Genomic DNA, 23630 nt, shown 5'->3' with positions numbered 1-23630 from the left:
GGCAGGAAGGAGGGAGAGACGGAGATGAACACACCAGAATCTGAATCATGAATCTGAATCGAAATTCAGATTCAACAATCAGTTTGAGGCTTCCAGATTTTTCACCGTGATTAATTCTGTTTGATTTTAACAGAATTTTACAGGTTATTTTTTGCTCTAAAGATGAAAAAAAAAGCTTTAAAATATTTCCAAATGCTCAAATTTTGTTTTTCCCCTGCAGAAACCGTTTATTGCTGCAAACGTTCACACTGCAGAGTCTAGAAACAGGATTAACCGACTGATTAGGAAGCAGATTAGGTTTCTATGGAAGACGGCAGCGATAGTTAATTTACATTAAGTGTTTCTCAGATTACATTAGATGCATTATAGATTACAATAACTTCCAACATTTCAAGATGTGCAGGTTTGTAGACGATAGCAAGATCTATGATAAAGTGAAAAAGCTTAAAAGATCGGCTAACGCTGCAAAACATTAAACTTTACAAAGTACTTCCATGTAGTTTCTAGTGCAAACACTTGAACTAAGACGAAAATTAACTTGCAAGTAATTTTTCAGCAAAAATTAGGAGCTTCTTTTAAGCAAAATATTTCTTAATGTTGATTTTAAAAAAATTTATAGTTCAATTGGCAGGTTACTAGGCAACGGGCGGAACTCCACAGGCGTTGTAATTTGGGAGCATCAAGTTGATTAGAGAAAGTATTTTTTTCCCCAAAAAAAAAAAAAATAACAATTTTCTTATGTTGTTTACAACCAAAAGCAACATTTTCCTGTAAGTTTGTCTCAGTTGTTGCACTGTGGAAGTTTTCACCTGGATGTCGATCTCCACAGTGAACGTCTCCGTCTGGCTGTATCCGTCGCTGATGTAGAAGCTGAAGAAATCCTGGCTGGCCATTTGCTGGCTGTCCTGGACGTAGAAGACGTGATCAGAAACCAAATCCTCCACAGAGAAAGGAACATCTGGAGTCAAGGCGCGCGCGACGCCCACTGAGCCACCTGCAGCGGCACAAAGCAGAGGCGCAGCTGTCACAGCTGAACTGTAATAACAAGAATTACCGACTGGGAAGCACTTCAACAATACGGTCACCATGTTTACAGGAAGTCCTTATAAGGTCCATCAACACTGCAAAAACATTAAATCTTACCCAGTACTTTTGGTCTAGTTTCTAGTACAAACATCTTAATGCACATGAATTAAGACAAAACTAACTTACAAGTAACTGTTCAGCAAGAAATATTAAATTACTTTAATTTAATAATTTGTTTATATTGAGGAAAAAGCTCTACTGCCATTGGCTGATTATTTCACTTATGATAAAGTATGGTTCCCATGTTATGAATGAATGAATGGATGGATGAATAAAATGAAGGATGAGTGGTTTAACTTTCACTGCACCAGTTTCATCTTTTTGCCCCTCCCCCACCGTTTGCTGATGCCTGCAGGTCTTGAATTAATCTCCATTTCTGTTCCTCTGTTTTCTGTCGTTTTTTTTCTTACTACTCCTCCACAGAGGTCAGAGTGCAAAGCTAATAGCTGTTCAATAATCAAGCATGGCTGCCTCTGTTAAAGCTTCCCTTCCCCTTTGTGGAGCCTTTATCTTGAGCTCCGATACATCCAATGAGTTTCGGGATTTGATTTCATTTCCTCTTCCTTCTCTTACAGAGGTACACTTCTCAGGTCTGTTTTTATCTGAAATCAGCTGTTTAATTCTCTCCTACCTGCTCTTCTCCTGAACAGAGGATAAAACATCAGAACATTTGGTCTACAGCTCTTTTTTCCCCCAGGACATTTAGTCGGGATTGTTTGAATGAGACACAAACATAAACGTGGAAATTATCGTGAGCGACTGGATTTGTTGCTTTGTGCAGCCGGTGAACTGAACTCGCCTCTTTGTGTATTTTCGATGAAGCCGTATTTGGGAGGGCTGGCGAGCCAAACCTGCAGCTCGCTGGACGGCGTTTCCACGTCCGATACTGTGATGTGATTGGTTGACAGCAGAACCCGGCCGCCTTCCTGGACCTGCGGATTCCAGGAAACGAGTCATTCTGACAGAGTCACTTCAGTTACAATGGTGGGAACATTTATGCTAATCCAAAACAGCTTTAGCATTTTGCTAACATTTAGCTTCTCCTAAATGAATGTGTTTTAATAAATTCTAATTTAAGTTTTGTGAACTTTCAGTTGAATAAAATTCTATTTGGGTTATTCTTCAAGTGGAGATTTATATTCATGCTCTTATTTTGAAGTGGGCAAAGTTTGTTTACACGGCAGTTCCACTTCCTCTCCTTTTTCCCCACTAATTACTTTATTTAAAACCAGAAACAGAGGAAGAAAATAAAACATGGACAGAGGAGAACAAGGCATAAACATAAACACATTTATAAAGCATGTAAAATACAATATCAAAACTAAATCCTACAGTTGCGCTCCTTCAAGGTCATATATAATTTAATTCAAGTTAGCGCATTAGCTACAGCTGACTTGTCAATTAATCGTTTAATTTGTGATTTAAATTACAATTTTATTGAAACATTTATAATGTTTTTATCAGTAAAATAGTGACTGGACGATGGAACCGATAGTGAAAACAGTTTGTGGTAAGTTTTAGAGAATAAAGCAAAAAAAGATCCTGCAAAGTCAGGAAACATGCAACTGGAAGTAACAGGAAGACAACAGCAGCTGCTTGCACAGTCCAGTCCTGGTGTGATGCAAAGGCGGGCTGGCAGTCAGAAGGTCGCAGGATCACAAAACAGAAACTCCAGTCGGGAAGCAAATAAAGTTTTCCGACAGCAGACATTAAGTTAAAGGTCAGGGCTTTTAATGAAGACGCAAAGTAAACAGGAATCTACTCACAAAGACCAAGAATGAGTTCAGATTCAGGCAGAAGCAGCAAACAGCCAAATCGTGTTAGACTCAGAGAGTAAATAAGAACGGAAGGAAATGTTCAAGGTTCTGCAGCAGAGAGTTGAGTTAATGTCGCAGACAGAGAGAGTGAAAGGAAGAGCACAGCAAAGCTTTGAGAGATAAAAGTCTCAACTTGAGACCAAAGTTTCTCAGTGAATGATTCGAGTATCAGTGATGATTATTTTCAGTCACTATAAGTAGTACAACTAGATGATAAAACTCTTCAGTCTTAACCAGCCCTTTTTTGAAGGATTATTTTGTTTATAATTAATTATATTTATTGTTTCTGTTGTTTTGTTTATTTATTTTGGATATTTGAAATATATTCTGGTTCTAGTGTTAAATGTTAATTAGAATTTACTGATCTGTGAGTGTTTATTTGTTTAGGGTTGGGTAATAATGCACTGCAAAAACACTAAACATTACCAATTAATTTTGGTCTAGTTCCTGGTGTAAATATCTCAGTACACTTTAAATAAGAATAAAATTAAAAGTTTTTTTTTTTTTTACAAAATATAAGTGCTTGTTTTAAGTCAACAATTTATTGACAATGATGTTAAAGTACTAGTACTATTTGCAAATTATTTCACCTGTAACAAGACATTTTTCCCACATTATAAATCAATATAGCCATGTTTTTTTAATGATTTATCACATGAAGAAGCTCATTCACATCTAATTTTAAAGTAATTTCTTATTTAATGAAAACACAGCAATTGTAAAATTGTGTTTTTGTCAACATTGTCAGAATATTGACACAGATTTTTGCACATTTGTAATGGAAATGCAGTCAGAGTTTCGCTGTCACGCTCTCTGGGAAGCATCTTTGTAAACTAAACAGACGTTTCATTACTTTCCAACTGAGAGTTTACTTCTCAATTAATTGTTGCAGCAATATTTCTTATTTCATCACCTCACCTTGAGGATTAATATAATATTCATGAATGCACTCAGATGTGTTTTCCTCTCCCTCAGGCTGATAACTTTGGTATTACTCACATTTTAAAATAAAAACAATAGCAACAAATTATTTACTTCCCTTCAGAAATCCTGAAAAACTACCAACTGAGATGCTTGTTCTGCTAAAAATGTGAGCAGGTTTTATGACTCAACATTTAATTCTAGTGATACAAACTAAAGTGAATTAAAAAGGAAAAGGGAAAAGAATAAAACAGGAAGCGAGCGCGCCTACCTTGATGCCGCCTTGCACAGTGACCACCGGCGGCTGTCTGGGTGTGGCGGTGATGGTGATTGTGCACATCTGGTTGTCAAGGCGATTGCTGTCTTTGTCGTGAACAACAAAATGGAAGACGTCCGTCACCGGCTGGCTTCCGGTCTCCAGTGACGTGACGTACCTGCACACGGAGCACCGGGTTGGTTTTCATTAGAAAGTTACAAATTGGCCGACATGCAAGAGACAAACATTTTACTGCTTAAAGTGCCATGCAATAACATTCCTTTAGTGTTTTTATCTTACATGCAAAATGTATTTATATTTATTCAGCTTTAGCTTAGCTTCTGCTCTAAATATCTATATTTAAATATCTAAGTTTATAGTCACAGGCTCAGTTTGAGAAAGTAAAAAGTTCAAGTCTCATTTTGTGTCTTTCAGAAACATTAGATTGAAGGAAAATACAAAAAGTTGTACTTTTTCCTCTCCTGGTTTAAGTTAATAATGACTGCAGCGTGAAGAAGCCTTAACGCCATTTTATCGCCTACAATCTGGAATAAACAGCTCATCTCTTCTTTTCAAGAGGTTTCTTTATTAGAGCTTCTTCGGTCCTCGTCAAAACCAGAGATCATTATTATCCCTGTAAAATCTTTTGACTTTAGGATGAGAGCTTCTTGTTTTTTTGATAATGGCTGCTTTGGGTTTTTTAATAGCCTTAAAAATCAGCCTTACTCTTCAGGTAGCGCTGCTTCAGAGGCTTTTATGGGCTTCTGAAGTTGCACTGAAATCCTAATGAGATGCACTCCACGTTGTAAAAAGTATTAACTTTGAAGCTCAGAGGAGCACTTGAGAAAAAGTGGATTTAAACCATTAAAATCCGTCAGTAACTTCATCAATTTTTATGAATACTTTTCATGAATCAGTGACTGCAGCACCTGAATGTCCCTGCCTTACCTGATCCTGTGCAGGTTGACGTCCTCCTGGCTGAAGGAGGAATACTCCCTGAGCTCCTGCGGCTCCTGCTGGGAGGAAGTCCTGGTCAGGACGCCGTACATCGGCACCGACACCAGCTGGATGTGGATCTGGTCATCGAGGGACGTGTTGTCCTGATCACACCAAAACACAGTGGCTCTCAGCTCAGTGGGGTTCAGTTGGGATTTTATGTGACGGAGCTGAACAGTGACGTTCTAAGCATTAAAAACTCCTGTCTTTAAGTACAGACCCCCTAAAATGTAATATTTCCCATCTGGAAAATTCGCAAAAAAGACGATTGTCTTAGAAGCCATCCATAACCGCGCCGCTGAGGTAAAACAGGTGAATAATCAGAATGAAACCTGGAGATGCAGGTATTATCATTTCAGTGCAATGCAAAACAACAAAGGGAGAAATAATGTAGCAAGAACAACAAAAAAATTCACCTTTTTCTTGCTCTTTGTTGGCTATTATATGTTGGTGAGTGGGTCAATTTTTTTTTTAAACTGAACTGAAACTCACCTGGTTCCACAGCACATCTACCCGTTACGGTTGTCATAGTCAAGCTAGCACAGCTGACCCACTTCCCTTCTCCTCAGCACTTTGTTTGAAAGCCTGACGCGTTTGTAAGACCTTTTACCCAGCATGCATCTGTTCCCGCTCACCGTGTAGGCCAGGTGTGAGCGTCTGATGACTGTGCTGCTTTTCTCGCCCACTTCCAGTGACAGCGTCGCCGCCGGGTCGCGCCGCGGCCCGTCGCCCGCCCCGTCCAGCACCGTCACCTGCACCACCGTGGTTGCCATGGAGATGCCGTCACTGACCGAGAAGGACATGGCGTCGTCCTGGGCGGAGAGGCCGGCGTGCCGGTAGAGCAGGACTCTGTGAGTGACGTCGGCGAAGGAGAAAGTGTCGCCTGGAGAGAAAGACGAGAAACGACGTCTTGAAGGGAAAGACGAAAATCGGCTGATACCGAAAAGCTCATGCCGATGTCACCTGCAGTCATAATTAGGACAATGTTGAGTCCTTACAGTAACAAACATTTAATACAATAAAAGGAATAACTGTATACATTTAATTTCAGTACTTTTGTGTTTAAAAACTTTTAATTAGTAATTGCAATATCCCATTGTAGCATGACATTCAGCTCCATTTTAGCAAGAAACTCTTTAAATAGAGGAAAACCAGAGAGCATGCCTTATATCTGTCAACCAGGAAGACTTGATTTGTCTTAATTTACAAGAGCTTAAAGCAACTGGACCCGAGATAAACACACAGGAAGTTTCCATGGTCACTGCCTGACAACTGATCAGCAGTGTTTTTGTCAGATGAGATTCATTTTTGGCTTTTCAACAACAAAAACATCACAGTAAGATTTGCTATAAAACTCCAGGATGAATAATTGACAGATCACCTCATGGCTAACTACAGTGTAGGATCTGTGATGCTGTGGGCCTCGACAGGAAGTCGGGCAGAGAGTCTTTCAGAAAACTAAAATTGGGTTATTTGGGGATTTTCAGCTCCATTGACAGAAACCGATCTCTACACTGATGACTGAACTGAAACTCACCTGGTTCCATCAGGTGCCACAATCACACAAAGTAATTTTGCCCATTTTCTAGTGAAAGTATATTAGTTTAAATGAGACAAAACTAACTTACAAAAAAAAAAAATCTGCAACATATGGGAGCTCATTTTAAGTCAATAATGCCTTAATTGTTCCATTGGCAGATTAATTCTCATATAAGTCAAAATTTCTCCCATATTACAAGTGAAATAATCTGCCAAACTAGCAATTTCATCAATTTAAAGAAATTATTGACAATTTTTTATCAAAAAAAACAATAACTCGTGGTCGTTTTTGTTACCGTTACTCATGCGGACGTTGTCGTCCGTCCTCATCAGCTCTCCATGGATGGGAGCGTCAACCAGCTCGAACTCCAGGTCGTCTGGCGCCGTGTCGGCGTCGCTCACCGCCAGCTGCTGACCTCCTGCAAAAAAAAAAAAAAAAAAACAGACAAGAGAAAAAACGTTCAAAGAGATTCTGCTGCTGAGAGAAATCGTTCCGCTTTTCATCGTCTCTTACCGATTGCAGCTTGTCCCCCCAGTTGGACTTCCAGCAGCGGGTCCAGGACCTGAAACACCGGTGGCTGCTGGTGGTTCGGCAGCAGCAGGATCACAAAGTCCAGCTCAGGAGTGGTGTGTTCGCCGTCCGACACTGAGGCACAGAAAACCCAAAATATAACAAAGATCTGCAAAAACAAACAACAAAAAGAACCAACTAATCCTTTTAAAAAGAGTTGCAACAAAAAGTGCAATTTTAGCTGTTTTTATTGTTTAATTGCTTTGAATTTCCACAACAGGATGACATTACAAGTACCAGCTATATATTTAGATCTACTTTTCTAGTTTTTATGTTTGACAAGACTGCTTTTAATCTGTTCCTGAAAAACAATACGTCAGTGAAACAGTGCATCAAACTACAGTCTGTAGTTTGCAACCAGGCAATTTAAAGAGAAAATGAACCCAACGGCTGTTGAACTGTGGGAGGAAACCCATCCAAGGATGAACAGATAATAAATATAGAAGATACTAAAATCAGATTAAAAGGGAAAAAATACAGATACATCAAGAAAACCTGAACAGAATAAAAAAGAGAAGTGCAAGATAAAGACGAAGAGGAAATGAAAGGAGACGTCATTAAAAACATCCAAATCCAACAATACAAAAAAGGTTAAAATAGAGAGAATAAACACTGGAAATAAACAATAAGAGGAGGTGAAAGAGAAGGCGTTTGTTTGTATAAAATGAGGATAAAGTGCCTCCTTCGTGCTGCTTTCCTTCAGGTTTTAGATGGGTGAAGAATATTTACCTGTGAAATAAACGCTCAGAGACTCCGGCAGGCCTGTCGGGTTCAAACACAGCAACAAGTTACAACTGGAAGGCGATGAAAGAAAAATAAAACCCTAACTGTGCATTCAGGCGCTGTCGCAATGCACAAAAAATCCCTCAACAAACAGCAATAAGGCTTAAAACAACTGAGGAGGGAAAGAGGATGGAGGTTCTGCTCCAAAAACCAGGATTAAGAAACATTTAACTCGGACCGCTTTGATGTTGGATTATGGATTATCTTTCAGAACCAAGGTATCTTAAAATATGCTCTGAACTTTCCAAGCCGCCCTCAGACTGATTTTAAAACGAAGTTCAACTCCTATGAGTTTACAGAACGGCTGAAGCATTAAATAATGAATGACTGTAAGTGAAGTCGCACCAGTAAAGGAGTACTGGTAGAGCTCCTGCAGGTGGGACGGCGCCGGTGGCGGTCTGTAGATTATCTTTCCGTTGTTGACGTCAGCCTGCGTGAAATGTTGCACTGCCTTGTACGGCCTGTCCCGATGCTCGACGAGTCCTGGAAAACAAACACAGGCAGGAAGTTCACCAACAGACTGGGACAAAAGTTTTTTTACATTTTGATTCGCTTTCAGGTGAAACATGTTTACATTTCTCAAGTTTTAAGGGAGAGCAAAACAAAGAGACTCCAGTGAAACACAAAAGAAAGGAAAAGATCCGACATGAAGGATTTCTGCAGCTTTAAACATAAACCAGTTAAAACTGAAACGGACGGATGAATGGATGGATGGACTGATGGACGGACTAATATAAATTAGTACTTCATGTTTTCACAGGAGCCAAAGAATAAATATCCTTCAGATTTAATGTTTTTATTTTTATCCAAACGCATTAAATTCCAGACGTTTCTGGAACCTGAATCTGGAGCTGAAACGCCTCAACAGACTGATTTCTCCATAAAATCTCTCCTGCTGATGTAAAAACACTGGAGCGAAGAGCGCTGGGTGTGTTCTGGTTTAAGTGTCTTAGCTCTGAAAAATGTTCCCTCTCCTCAGAACGACTCAGACTAATTGATCTGCCCACTCGTTGATGAACGAGCGCCGTTTTAAAGCAGTTTTCCGTTTCATTAGACCGAGCTTCGGGTTACTCAGCAGACTGACAGACGCTGAAGTCAACGTGTTCAGGTCTGAGTGGTGCATTAAATGCAGCAACACAAATCCACTTTAAGAAGAGGTTTGGAGGAACCGGATGCAAAAAAATCCCGATTCAGTGCAAGAAGGAGATTAGTTGAATTATATAAACATCCTGCTCCTCAAAGGGAAGTCAAAAACATGCCTGTGCTCTGGCAGTGTTTAAAAGAAATCCATGAAATCTGCAGGGTTGACGCTTATATTTCCTCCAAACAGACACCTGTGGCTACATTTTGATGCATGAATTATTTCTGTAGAGTGAATTACGTACAGACAGTCGCGTTTTGTTTGTGGAAAAACAAACAAACAATAACAGTTGAAGAATTCCGTCTTATTGCATCGGAAAACTGAAAACGGCCAAAAATTTGCACAAAAGTAAATCGTGATTTTAGAAAAACCGTGAGAGAAATCAAAATGCTAAATCATTTAAATATAGCTCAAAATCTTGTGACTTGTATAAAAATCTAATAAAGTTTCTAGGTAGAAGTAAGAAAAGATAGTAAACTGTTAAAGAGTTTTTGTTGAAGTTTGCGGAATACTGAAAATCTTCAAATCTTAAAAAGTGAAAATGCACCCATTTTCAATTTTTCATCTCAAATTGAAAAATTATTTATTGATCCCAAAACAGAAATTAAATCAAATTAAAATGTTGTGTGTTTTATTTTTATCTGCTCAACAATAAAATGGGAGAATGTCTTGAAATATAAAAAATAGAAAGATCTTTTTGTAGAAAAGGGAACTGGTAAATAATTTTTAGATCAGAAACATAAAGAAATATCTTGATTGAAGATATTATAAAACATGCATACAACTTTTAAACTTTTTTGGGTTAACTGTTTGCTTTTTGGAGGTAGAAATCAGTCTGTTTAGTCTTAAGTCAAGACAACTAAAATGAATGAAAATCAATAGAAAGTATTGATTTTCTATGAGTAGAAATGGAAACCCGTGTCTCACCTTGTCCCGGTAAGAGAGGTTTGGTGACGTTATAGACGAGCTTTTCGCTCGGAGTCCCAGAATCGATGAAGGAGAGAGCTGAAGGCGTTATTTCTGTCACATGATCCTCCAGAGCCTCCACAAATAGACACAAATTAATAGACCAAGATAAGAACAAAAAGAAAATAACACCGCAGCTACATCTGAAACCGACACGACAAACTTCGGTTCAAGTCCAGGGATCATATTTCAAACATAAACCTCTCTCTACAGTTCGATGCAGAATAAGATCTACACACAAATGCAATAAAAGGCACAACATTAAGTCAAAATTAAGTAATTCCAAAGAACTTAGCAAGCAACTCATGAAAATAAACTCATGATTTCACTTCACTCTGCTACTTTCTCCTACTACTCTCCAGATTTAGAATAATTGTTATTTCAACTTTAAACTTTATGTTTTCAGTTTTTTACTCCTCTAGAAGTTGAATCACATAGTCACGTCATTAATGCATCTCAAGAAGTTCACATTCATTTAGAAACAACAATGCTAATGTTTTAACTCAGGAAGAGTCAGAAATCAATATTTGGTGTAAAACCCACCAGATTTTCAGTGGGATCTTATTTTTTCCAGAGCTGAATATGTGAAAAAGGCCAGCCAAAGGAAAGCTGTATGGATGGATGAAGAAATCCATCCATCCATTAATAACACACTTAATATCTCTACATATTCTAAATATTTCAAAATAAATGAATAAAATGAGTCAGTTTTATGAAAATGTACAAGTTTTGTGCACAATTACAACAATTTTCAACTGAACACTTTTTAAAAACTCATAAAATGTTGTGAAACAACGACAAAATTTTAGCAACCTGCCTGGATCCTATTTTTCTTGCCCAGTTGGGCGGTAGTGAAGCTCAGGGTCAGAGGTCAGGTGAGACTGAGTTTGGCTTTGCTTACGGTGATCTGCAGGTCGCAGTCCGGGGCCAGCTGTGGGAATCCCGGCGTCTGAGGTAAAACGCCGATGGTGAACGTCTGGGCATCGCTCTGAATGAGAGGAGAAACATCCGAGGAAACCTGCAGACACACACACACACGCACACACACACACACACACACGCACACACACACACACGCACACACGCAAACACACACACACAGAATCCATTTCATAATCAGACACTAAACATCCGGCCACAGCTCAGTAAATTAAAACATCATCAAAAAGTTAATTTATTTTAGGGATTTAATTAAAAACTGACACTCCTGTTATGTAAATTCATTACACACATCCTCTGTTTTCACTGAGAATGTTCTCCAAAGTCCAAAGTCTTATTTTCTTAGGGATTTTACAATTTATTTGGAAATAAAGAGTCTGGAGAACCACATTGCTTGAAGTCCAGTGTGACGTTTCTACAGTTAGTGATGATTTGGGGGCTATTTGGTTCTGGTCCACTGGGTTTTCCAAAGTCCAAAATCAGAACAAAATCTTTTTTTTTTTGACTCTGTTTACTGCAATTAATGCTTAATTGATTATTAAGTTAGTTGACACTTGTTTAAATAATTGATTAATTCCGATGAATCTTTTCAGCCCTAAAGTTGATAGATCTACAGAATATAAAATAATACTTTTTTATGAGTCTGCATAATTATTTCAATAATCAATTAATCACAATTAATCTGATTAATCGTTTCAGTCCTAAATCAGAAAGATGTGGGGAAACAAAGGGTCTGCTTATAAACTGGATTCCTTCAAAAATATTTTCCACTCGAATTGTTTTCGGAACAGAAAACATAAAAACCAACCAGTCTGACCTTCACAGCAATAAACTAGAAAATTGACAAATTTTCATAGGTGTGACAATTGCCTGGAAAGAAGTCTGATTGTAAGAGTTCAAATCTTCTGTCAACAACCACTGCCATTAAACTTTTCCAATCCTTCAAAAAGAGTAAAAAAGGAAAAGAGTCTGCTTTTATCCCAGCAGATGAGAGGAAGCTCTGTGAAGCTCTGAAAAGGTTGCTTTGAAAGCGGAGGGCGCGTACCGGAGTAACCGCTCACATCCCTCAGGTCCAACACGTTATCTCTGAGCGCTAATGGCCACTAATGCTGAACACGACCAGCTTCCTCTGACCTCTTAGCTTCATGTTTCCAACATTTTCAATTAGACTGTGAGAGATTATGATAACTGAAGGGTTGATAAAAAAAAAACATGCCTTATGAGGAAAGCTTCATTTTTGACCTATTTTTTGGCAAACGTGACCCTGAAGTCGATCCCACAGCAGTTCTGCCTGAATCCACGCTTTGTGTCGCATCGTTTTGGATGAAAATATAGTTTCAGAACTTGCAGAGATGAAATCAGTGCCACCAATCACCAGTAATGTGCTGTCATGAGAGTCGGAGTCGAGTCAGCGGGATTTATTGACAGCGGCATTGCTGCGGTAAATTACCGATTATACAGCAGATTCGATTCAACATAAATGCTCTGCTGCTTATATACGGTACCGTTTAAAAGTTTCTGAAAGTCTCTGCTTTTTTGTGTGGTTGCTTTTTCGCTCTACACACAAATCCAGAACGTTTCTCTGGAACACATAAAAGGGAAAACAGGAAGTGGTCAGAAAATTCTGGCGGTTTCTACAACAAACGTCTGTAACCTGTTCATATTTGTGCTGATAAAGATCAGCCTTTGTGTTCAACTGAAATATTATAACATCTCTTGATACCTTTTATCCTACTTTATATAGTGAGAAGGTTTCTGAATTTAATGTACCAAGAATTACTTTGCCTCCTTTTAAACAAGTTAGGTTAGGTCTCTGGGCTGTAAAAAGCAAGTTTATAGATTTTTATTTTTTTGCACAAAATAATTCTCGACTGACTATTTTTCAGTCTGCTCAGTTCTGCCTTTCAGAATGAGCAGTTTAAGTGCTTAAATCCACATAAGCTGCAGTTGGCCACGGCCCCCAACTCAACATTTACACTCCCGGGTGAAAATGGCTGCAAACCAGTGTGCAGTTATACAACTGTATGTCTTTGAAAAGAAGAAGTGGAGCCTCCTGCACAATCAGAAACAATGAAGCAGGTGGTTTCTGGATGGTAAGTTGACAATAAAACTATTTTCCAGCAGTCATTGTACAGCACCTACAGCAGTAAAACTAACTAAACCTCCACAAAAAATGTTTGGGTGTTTCTTTTGTGTTTGCTGGGTTGTTTTTAGAAGCAGTAGAGACCCAAATGTAATTAGAAAAATACGCAAAACGTTAATTTTGCATAATATAATCCTTTTAATTAATAATTTCTTGAGAGGGGTGATTACTTTTCCACTTTGGACAAACTTTTTTTCCTTCACGACTTTCTTATGAACAGAAACTACAGAAATTGGGTCAAGAACTGTCCAACATTTTAATAAAACTGGAAGGAAAGTGGAGAACACATACAATAAAGATCTGCTGTTGTTGTATCAACCTTCCAGACTCCTCAGGTTCTGGTTCTGGTCTGCTCTGCATCCCCAGAACCAGAACCAAACTAGGGGAAGCAGCTTTCAGCATCTATGCACCACAAATGTGGAACAAACTTCATGAAAACTGTAAAACAGCTGAAACACTGACTTTCCTTAAATCTCGACTAAAACCCACCCTTTTAGAATTGTATTCAAAACATAATCAAATAATTCAATGATGGATCTTTACTTAATGTCATGTTTTGATTGTTGATTCTATGTTGCATGACTTTGTGTTTTTGTCTTTATGATGTAAAGCACTTTGAAATGCCTTGCGGCTGAAATGTGCTATACAAATAAAATCTGATCTGATTTGGAAAAAAACCCTGAATGATTGATGGTAACTAAAACATTTGATTAAATCAATCCAAAGAAAAACAAGAGTAGAAGTCAGGGCTATTTTTAATAGTGGAAGTAACTCAGTAAACTTTATAGACTTTGTCAACACTTTGACAAGTTTCTGTGAAACTTTGCAAAGCAAAACATTTCTGGGACATTTTCTTTTCTCTTAAAAAGTTTTTGCTTCAAGCAGCGATGCGTTCAAGGATAATTAGATGGTTTGGCTGCCTCTTCTGTTTTGCTACTGAAGGTGGAAAACACTGATTAATACCCCATTACTGGGACTTTATAGGATTTTGAGCCAATTTGCAAATAGTCTGGCTGCATTACTGATGATCAGCATAAGTCTCTGTAGGATGATCAGCATCGGTTCTGAAACTTGGATTAAAGAAGTGAAAATCTTCAGCAAACAGGATGAAGATGAGGAGGATAAATTTGGCAGATTTAAACTAACTTTGAGGTGGTTAATTGTCCAAACTAAAAGAAACTTTTAAGTATTTAGCAGGATTAATACACCAGATAATCAAACGCCTTACATGACTGAACACAAAAGTTAGATATGCTAAAATACAGACGCAGAGATGTGACAAAAAAGAAAAGTTTTTTAAGCTTCTTTGAACAACACAGTTTGAGAAAGTCTTAAGAAAAAGAACAAAAACGGAGGAGGGAGGTGAAGGTGAAAAAGGATCGATTGTGAGACGGAGAAGTAAAAGAGAGATGTTAGAAAGGTCAGAGTCTCCAGGAGAGAGACGCTGGAGGTGAACTTGGTTTGAGCTTCAGAAAAACACTACAAAGAGCATAAAGTCCAAGAAAACAACAGCAGGAGTCTTTATCTGTTTCCTCTCTGGATTTATTGTTTTTACTCCCAAGTTAAATTTTTAATTTTTGGCTCATGGTCTGCATAGAGACTGAAAGAAAGTAAGCAAAGCTGAAACTAGTTGTAGAAATGTAAAGAGAAGGCTGTGGCAGAAATGTTTAGGTATTGAGTTTTAGGACACAGAATTATACGCATCTCAATTAATAAATTCAGAATGAAACCTTTGACCTCAGGTAAATACAATTTTAATAGTTGTTTTTATATCAACTGATTAATTGGACCAACTCCAATGAATCAATTATGTTCAATTAATTAATTATATACAACATTTGGCACATTTCAGCCTATTTTAAACAAAATGTTCCACCAAATTTGTTTGGTAAAAAATATTTTTTATGTTCTTTGGTAGAACATATTTACAGTTTTTGTTTTATCTTAAACGGAAAATGTTTATATTTTCTGCACAGTTTTTTTGTAAAGTTTTCACTTTTGCAAAAAGTCTAAACTTTTCTAGAAAAACACACAAAAGTTTTTAGATTAATCTCAGATAGTTTTTAGAAAACCTTGGAGTTTCAAAATCAAAAGTCCCAGATTTTAGACTTTTGTGACATCGAAAATTCATTTAGTGCATCATTAAACCCACTGTGAGCGTTAAGCCCTGACCTGGAACCGGAAGGAGTCGCTGTCGTAGCTGGAGCCGAAGTGGCGGTACCAGACGGTGCCGTCGTTCACGTCCTGCTGGGTGAAAGACGCCGTCGGCGTGAAGCGCTGGTCGTCGATTAGGGAGGGATGCCAGCCTTCTGGTGGGCTGTCAGCTGGCATGGACACAAGCACCACCTCCCCTGGACAAAGGATGAAGGTGATCAAACGTTTCTCCTCTCATTTGTGCAATAAGTCAGTGAAGAAACATAAGGAGAATAAAACAAGGGCATCAAAAAAGTCCTAAATGTACGACGGTGGAGTTGGTTTTAAGAGACTAAGCAACTTTGATAATAAATACATAATAAAAGATGCAAATAGACACATTCCTTTCTACATATTTTATTGCTTAAAATACAATAAAATGATTAATTTTGGTGTCTATTTGTTACAAAAGATGAATCTGCAGCTAAAAAATGAATGTAAAATCAAAATGTGAAAAGAAGTTTATTCAACTGTCTGCTTGACGTAACACCAACAGAGTGTAGGGCTGATCTGTTTGTTATTAATTAACTGATTAATAATTGGTCAGCAAAAGATGCTCACTTTTTAAAATAAATTTAAAACAAGCTAAAATTGTGACATTTAAGGACTTTGTGGTCGAACATGTTGACTATAATTATGATGTAACTAAATATATCATTAATTAATCAATTACTAAATTAGTGGACAGATGCACAGTTTAGAAAAACAAAACTTTCTAGAGCCTGTCTACTACAGTTAACGAATAATCAATTATTAGCTGATGATTATTTAAAAAATGTCTTAATCACGATGAATCTTCTTATCCCTAAAGGAAACATGACTCTGGATCGAGCTCTCACCATATTTGGGTTGCCCCTCTGAGGCCAGGATGGTGTAGACGATGTCGTCGGAGCCGACTCCTTTAACGTCTGTCTGCAGGTACTTCTTATCGAGCCGCACCGAGCCTCCCTCCTTCACCCAGGTCATCGGCAGGGACACCAGATGAGGAGAATCCTGAGGCTGCAAAAACAAACACACCCGAGTCAGATGGAGGATCCCGGGTTTTCTCCTTTCTGCCGATGGAGCAGCAGGATGACATTTCTGCTATTAGCTGAAATTACACATGCAGCCTGTTCTTAATCCACAGAGAAAGTGATATTTTCATATTATTTCCTGCCATTTTTTTTTTTTTTACATATGCTTTCACTTGTTGTGAGCCCCAGGAGTTTTCCATCTGTCGTCAGCTCTATGGAGCAGAAATAAGAAATATCAGCAAGTTCAGTTTCTGATCTGTGAACTGAAAACTTTACAATCAGGGTTATTTTTGTAATGCCGTATCGATCCTACTGCCTGCAAACAAAGAGCAGGGCTGGATGTAGAGCGAGCCTAGAGACTGCTGATGATTCATTGTCGCTCAAGGCTATTCAAGTAAAAGAAAAAAATTCAGAGAAATTCTGTCATGAAGGTTTGAATGGAGACCTTTTACCTCACTGTGTCACCCTGCTGTCTAAATAAAAATAGCTGATATAGAAATCCTGTGTCAAAGAGTGAGACCTGCAACATAGCACAAGAAACTTTCACAAAGACTCTATATTTTTCCTGGAGTAAAACATTAAATATCACTTAAAAGTTTAGGAAAATCAGCACTGCTTTTAAAAACAAACTCTGGGGATGGACTAAACTCCAACTTAGTTTTTCTTTATACCTCCTTCAGGTTTTGGGTAAACCAGATTATATAGTCATCTTGAATCATTTGTTCATCGCTAGAGCTACCGCACACTAACGGAAATAGAAAAATGTATCAACGACCACCTGATTTCGGTCACGGCTGCCATCTGCTCTGCCTGATTTAATCTTTGTTTTTTTTTGTGGAAAATGCTGTTTTTCTTCTGATGATTGTCTTCAAAATCTGCTCTGCAAATGTATTCACAGCTGGTTCACGCTTTATCTTTACAACAATGTTAAATGATCTTAATCAAGGTTTCAAAAGACTTCAATTCAAATTTAAGACTTTTTAAGACCATTATGAGTGGAATTTAAGATCTACATCTCCACAAAAATGTATGAACTTTGTTCAGCCGACTGGCAAATTTACACTTATTGGACAGACTACTTAGCAAGGCTGTATTAGCAGCTAGTTAGAGCCTCGACTCACAGAAAGCAATAAAGATGTCAAACATAAGCCTGACGGAAAAGTCCCACAATAAAAAATAAACTCAATAGAATATTTAAGTTTAAATAATCCTGTCAAGACAAAATTTAAGACCTGTGATTAATGTATGCAAGGCCAACTTACTGTTAAATAAACGATTCAGTTTGTCATGTTTACAATAATGATAGTGTATCTTATTCAAAATCTCTAAATGTTTTACCAACTCAAAATTAACACCAGTGGTTAAGGCCAACTTGCTGTTTTTGATATGAATTTAAGACATTTTAAGTTCTTCATTTTATGTACAGGCATTAAAGACTTTTAAGGCAGCATGGACATGTTAGATTGAGATTTGGATTATGGTGAAGTTGAAGGAAAAAAAAATTACAATGGTATAAGCTAAACCCAAATTTCTCTGCCGTTCGTCCTGCAAAGCTTTTTAAAGTACATTTGTAAATTCACCAAGTCACGTATATTTTTGTACAGCATCTCTGAAATGCAACTTGTGCAGCTGAAATACCAAGACGCAATGTTGCTTAGCACAATTTGCTCACATTTGCAAAGCGCCATTAATTTTACTGGCTGCATTACTTAAGGAAAGGAGAGAATATTAAGAATAATGTAAAATCTTAGAAATTACCACCCAAAATTAAACATATTAATACCACATTTTTTTCTCGTTAAAATACTAATTTTTATGCATTTTTTGGCTCAGTAATAACTTTATTGAGTCATTTATACTTTTCTGTATTTATTCTTAATTATGGCCGTTCCAGTCCTCCATAATGAATCCTGGGAGGATTTTAATAGAGAGTTTTCCCTGTGTTTCACTTTGAGCTAAAGATAAAAGCACAAAGGCTCAGATACCTACAGCAGTGCAAAGCATAAATACTCTGCTGTAAGAGTTGAAAAAGGTGGCAAAACATCAAAAAGATGTGAATACGACGTGTCAGACGGATAGTGTGTGGCATGCATGAGAATCTAAATTTGCAGAAAATAACCTGCAGGCCATCCGCGGCACTTCTGCCTGCTGCTGGGCTGATTCGAATCTCACTGATTCACAGAGGCCACGGCAGAAAGCAGAGAAGCACAGAAAAAGAAACCACATACATCAGCATGGCAGGCTTTTAACTCACAGAAACATGTCATCTGGGAGATAATGGCGCTCTCAGGATGAACAGCAGGAGCTCTCAAGGACATTTAGAGCCAGGAGCTCAGGGTAAAGCGGGTCAGAGGGACCTGGTTGGGTTTTTAACTAATATTTTTCCTCTGGTCTTGTTCTGACCTGTAGCTGCAGAACAATGTATTTATTCATTTTCTCTCATTCATTGCTTGGACAACCCTCAAATCTAACGAGCTCTTTCCACGCGAGATTCGAGTTGATAAACAGCCTAATCTCCGTCAAACAGGTGCGCGAGCTAATGAAAGGCTCATGCAAATGTGGAGGAAAAAAATGCTAATTTGCCTAATGTAATTTAAAATGGCCTGAACACAAAGGATAAAGAGAAAGTGAAAAACAGAAAATGAGCACAATCTGTGCTCCATCAGACGCTGTGTCTCCATTACAAATGTGAGAAAAACTTTGTCAATATTCCACTACTATCGAAAAAGCAACAACAAAATTACTGTAAACAGATGAACAATTATACAATCATGGATGTGTGAAAAGCAGAAGTGGCGCCTCCTGCACAACCAACAACTGGTTTCTGAATAGAAAGTCAACAACTAAAGTAGTCTCTTCAAGCAGCCATTAGCTGCGTTTTCATCACAAATGTGTTACAACAAAATGGCTGCAAACAGATGTGCGGTTGTGCAACCTTAGAAAAGCAGAAGTGGAGCCTCCTGCACAACCATCCAGAATACAGCACGTAGTTTCTGAATAGTAAGTCAACAATGTAAAAAAACAACACCACAATTTTGCAATTGCTGTGTTTGCATTAAATAAAAAATGCAATTAAATTGCATGTGAATAAGTTAGTTTATGTGATAAGCTGCATCATCTTCCTACCACTTCCTGTCGTCTTCTTCATGGTTTGTAATCATGAAGACCACCGGAATTTTGCAAAACAGCCCAAAAAATTATATAACAAGGATATTTTTTTTTCGTGAATGTCAAATTGCACAATCATTGGATTATTGGAAATGCCGCTGTAGTTTTCCGACAGTAAATATTAGATGTTGAGCAAAAAGTATCCAGAGGATGTTTTGCTTTTAAAATGACTAAATGTGTGGAGAAACTATTGACAAGAAGAAACTTCAGGAATGTCTAAAAGTGTTGCTTCTCTGTAATATATAAAACCACTCTGAAATAAATAAAAATATATTTGATCCTCAGCCACTGTATGCATGAAACATGTATAAGAGGAGACCTTTATAGAGCTTCCAGACAGAATGTAAACCAAGACGATGCAGAGTTTCTGGCTGCCGTCCACAAAAGCAGAAATAAATGACTCTGCAGAGATGGAGTCAGAGTCATCCATAAAACATCAGCTGGCTGCCCGCCTGGGCGGTCGTGCTGTTGTAATGACAGAGTTTCACGCTCCCACAGGGGGACGGGCGAACAGGACGATTTCACGACTTTTCAAGAAGAAATTGAAAGGCACAGAATGATGATTAAATTCTCTTTGGCAACACGTTTCAATTTAATCCGGAACGACTGAGAATGGCATCTACGACGAGAGAGGGAGGGAACTGAGAGCATGCAGGCAATGTCTTACGCTGCAGGTAAAGTAAAGTGGGCTTTTTTCTGCCCATAAAAACATTTAGCAGGGTTCCTTTAACCCAAAATAAAATGCCAACTTATGACACTGAAGAGTGACTTAAAGGTTAATATTGCCTGAACTTTGGGAAGAGCCTCAGGAATTGTATAATTAGGTAATTAGTAACTTGGTAAGAAGAAGAAAAAAACTCAATCACACAAAGTTACTACACTTTCACTTTGAAGTATTTTCAGGGTAAATTTTCAAGCTTTCCCACCACCACAGTTTGACATTAAAAGCAAATTGTGAATTAGTACCTTCATTCTTCTAGGACACAACTTTTTAACTTCTAGATATGCACTTTTGTGTTCCTAGGAAACAACCTTTTAACCTTTTACTAGAAAGTTACTTTGACATTTTTGGAAAACAATCCTTTATCTTTTAAAAAGTTATCTGTAAATAGTTAATACATACCTTTGACCTTGTAAAAGCAACTCTAACTACAAGAAAAGTCAAAGTTAAACTTAATGTTTATAAAAGTACTTCAGAAAGTTCTAGAAAAGTTCCTTAGACCTTCTACAACACAACTCCTGAACTTCTAGAAAAATACTCTCTCTTGTAGATAAGTACTTTCAAGTTTCTAGGAAGCAACTTTTTAATATTTAGAAAAAGTACTTCAGAGCATGTGGGAAACCCTTTAACAGCTAGAAAGTACTCTGCAAGTGGTAGAAAACACCGTTTACCTCACTGGGAACAACCTTTTAAGCCTTAGGAAAGTATTCTGTAAATTGTTAACAAGTACAACAATACTTTAACTTCTAGAAAATACTTTGTAGGTTCCAGAAAAGTACATTTGAACTTCTGGGAAACGATAATTTCTCATCATTGACAGGAATTAAAATATGTTACTTTTTTCTTGTCTTAGTGTTTTTCTTTTTTTTACTATTGTGAATGGAAAGGTTAAAAATGATCAAACTAAATAAAACTCTCCTATTGCAGATGCTAAAATCAGCTTGTCTACAAATCAAGAAAGAATAACGAAAAGCTCCGGCAGGAGGTCGATCTTCCTCCACCCGACATCCATCATCTCCTTCACAACGGTGCTCAAGTATTTCCTCCTTGTTTGATCGTTTATTTCTCCTCCATTTCTGGAAACAGGAAACAGATGAAGCCCCTGGTTTGTTTTTGTTTTAGGCTCAAATATTCTTTCTTTGGGACAGAAATTAAAAGCCAGCGGTTCTATTCTGCTGACGTCCCTCCATCAGGAGGAAGTCCCTCCATCAGGAGGAAGTCCCTCCATCAGGGGGTTTTTATGGTCTGATTAGCCTCCTGTGCCACACAACCGTAATCCGATTTTCCAGGAGGCCTTTTGCACGACCTGGAGCCGACATTACCAGAAAGGACTGAAGACTCACAGACTCAAGTTTGTTGCTAATGAAACCCTCAAGGTTTTATTGCAGATCATTGTGAGGGATCAGCTTTCATCTGCAGATATGGGATTCTATCTCATCTTGTTTTTATCTTTTCTGTTTGTGTGCAATCTAAAACATCCGCTCCATCTGGATGCTTTGAGCGTAAATCCACAGAAGACAGCTTGGCATTTTGGCAGGTCCACACAGGCAGGCTTTAATTAGATGCTGAATATGAAGGAGTCCCACGAGATCCGGGTAAACATCTCAAATGTTTAGCAAACAAGCTGCGGGTCGGCCATGTGTAGTTCATGCGTTTTAGGCACATCATTTAACTCGACAGGCGCGCTGAGGCGCCTTGAGGAGCGCTGATGTTTCTGACAACATCTGACAGGAAACAGATTCTGAGCTGTGATAGCACAACAACAAAGCTCTTCTCTTTCCCAGCATCGTAGCAGTAAAACCAGCTGACCAAATGTGCTGGAACTCAGCATCGGTTGCTAGGTAACAGGCTGGCCTTTGCTGGGGTTGCTAGGTAACGGCCCCTGCTTTGGTGGCCCTGATATGGGCCGTTTTTTTGAAGCAAATGAAAAAAACCAAAAGTTACACTTCCTGTCCTTCAGGCATTTGACCTGTGAAAATGTCATTTTACATGGAGCGCTGCTGCCATCTATTGGCATCTTAGGAAACTGCTTTACTTCATTTTGTAATTCCAGTTTGAGTTTCTTCAAAGCTTCTAAGTGGCAATTTATTTGTCCTAATGAGCGTTTATTTTAACATATGTGAAAAGAAGTAAATTTTTCCAAATTAATTGAAGTTTCTTTGAGTTAGTTTTGGAAATATCTGAATACTGAGAGAGCTTTGATTGTTTGCTTTGCGATAAGCTAACTAGCTAGCATGCTGCTAACTCACAAGTAACTTTTTAGCAAGAAATATGAGCCTGTTTTTAGTAAATAATTCCTTGTTTCTCTGGCAGATTATTTCACTTATAGCAAGAGACTTTCCATGTGTAAAGTTAATTTATCTGCCAATGCACTTTAAATCAATATTACGGAAATATTAACTTAAACACGCCTCTATATCCTGCTGAAAAGTTACTCTTCAGTTAGTTTGTCCAGATGTAAGCAACTGAATGTAAAACTTTTGTTAACAATGCTCAGCTCATTCTGAGTTGTTTTTGTTTTAACAGTTTCATGGCAATAAAGGAAGAAGCAATTAATCGTGACTCGTGTGAAAGGAGTTTTGATGATGGTTAGTTTTGGTACAAGGGACCATAGCAACACCATTACAGTGTAAAATGTGAATTTTGTACAGTAGGTCCCCTTTAAGATTATTATTGCGTTTAAATTAAACAAATATACTAGTGATTGAAGCCATTACTGCTGCAGAGCTCTGCTCACTCTCTGTCTTTGCTTTCTGTTCTGTAGTTTGTGCCGTGATAATCCACTTGTGTGGATCAAAACAACCAGGCAACAAGGAGGCGGCAGCAACAGTGACCACTCTGGGATCTTATCCAAAAGCCGCGGACACAAACCGAGGACGTTCCTTTAGCTTTCCATCATCCTGTCCATCCTGCTTGGCTTGAAGGCATGACAGTCTGCAGAATCAGGACATTTTACAGTAAATTAATACTGCCATGTGTGAGTGTGTGTGTGAGTGGGATGTTATTGATTTACAGAAGGGGAAGAAGACGAAGCAGAGGAGTTTAGCCTGAAGCGCTCCATCTGCACACAGTCAGACAAACAGAGCTGCCCTTCAAAATCAAAATGTTTTGACTGCGTGAGCAGAAAAACTGGAGGAAAAGTTTCTCTACAGGAGGAAAAAAAGAACAACACCAAACAAGTTTCAACACCCCAAGCTCTTAAAAAACCCACACCCATCACTCTGTGGAACAATGGCTTGCTGCAATCAACCAATAATACAAAGAAAATACATGCAAATATGACCTATTATGCAAAATGCATATTTTGCACGTTTTCATACTTCCATTTGGTTCTCGACTGTTTCTAAAAACCTAAAAAGAAACCGTATTTCTGGCAA

The 23630-nt window shown here is 38.1% G+C and overlaps 1 protein-coding gene across 1 annotated transcript in view; it reads right to left on the bottom strand.

Moving 5' to 3' along the window:
* Positions 1-23630, bottom strand: part of fras1 (Fraser extracellular matrix complex subunit 1) — a 212040-nt gene that overhangs the window by 34755 nt on the left and 153655 nt on the right. Inside the window, exons 30-42 of the mRNA XM_055039628.1 lie at positions 16191-16350; positions 15331-15509; positions 10978-11094; positions 10038-10152; positions 8315-8452; positions 7916-7948; positions 7130-7261; positions 6912-7034; positions 5712-5959; positions 5029-5180; positions 4096-4258; positions 1886-2018; positions 810-994 (exon numbers count right to left, since the gene is read on the bottom strand). Of these exons, the coding sequence (XP_054895603.1) occupies positions 810-994; positions 1886-2018; positions 4096-4258; positions 5029-5180; positions 5712-5959; positions 6912-7034; positions 7130-7261; positions 7916-7948; positions 8315-8452; positions 10038-10152; positions 10978-11094; positions 15331-15509; positions 16191-16350 (1878 nt within the window). The remainder of the gene's footprint in view (positions 1-809; positions 995-1885; positions 2019-4095; positions 4259-5028; positions 5181-5711; positions 5960-6911; positions 7035-7129; positions 7262-7915; positions 7949-8314; positions 8453-10037; positions 10153-10977; positions 11095-15330; positions 15510-16190; positions 16351-23630) is intronic.

This window comes from Poeciliopsis prolifica, unplaced genomic scaffold, assembly GCF_027474105.1.
Source record: "Poeciliopsis prolifica strain line A6 unplaced genomic scaffold, Auburn_PproV2 SCAFFOLD014, whole genome shotgun sequence".
In the NCBI taxonomy this organism is placed as follows: domain Eukaryota; kingdom Metazoa; phylum Chordata; class Actinopteri; order Cyprinodontiformes; family Poeciliidae; genus Poeciliopsis; species Poeciliopsis prolifica.
This window is presented reverse-complemented; position numbering and strand designations above follow the sequence as displayed.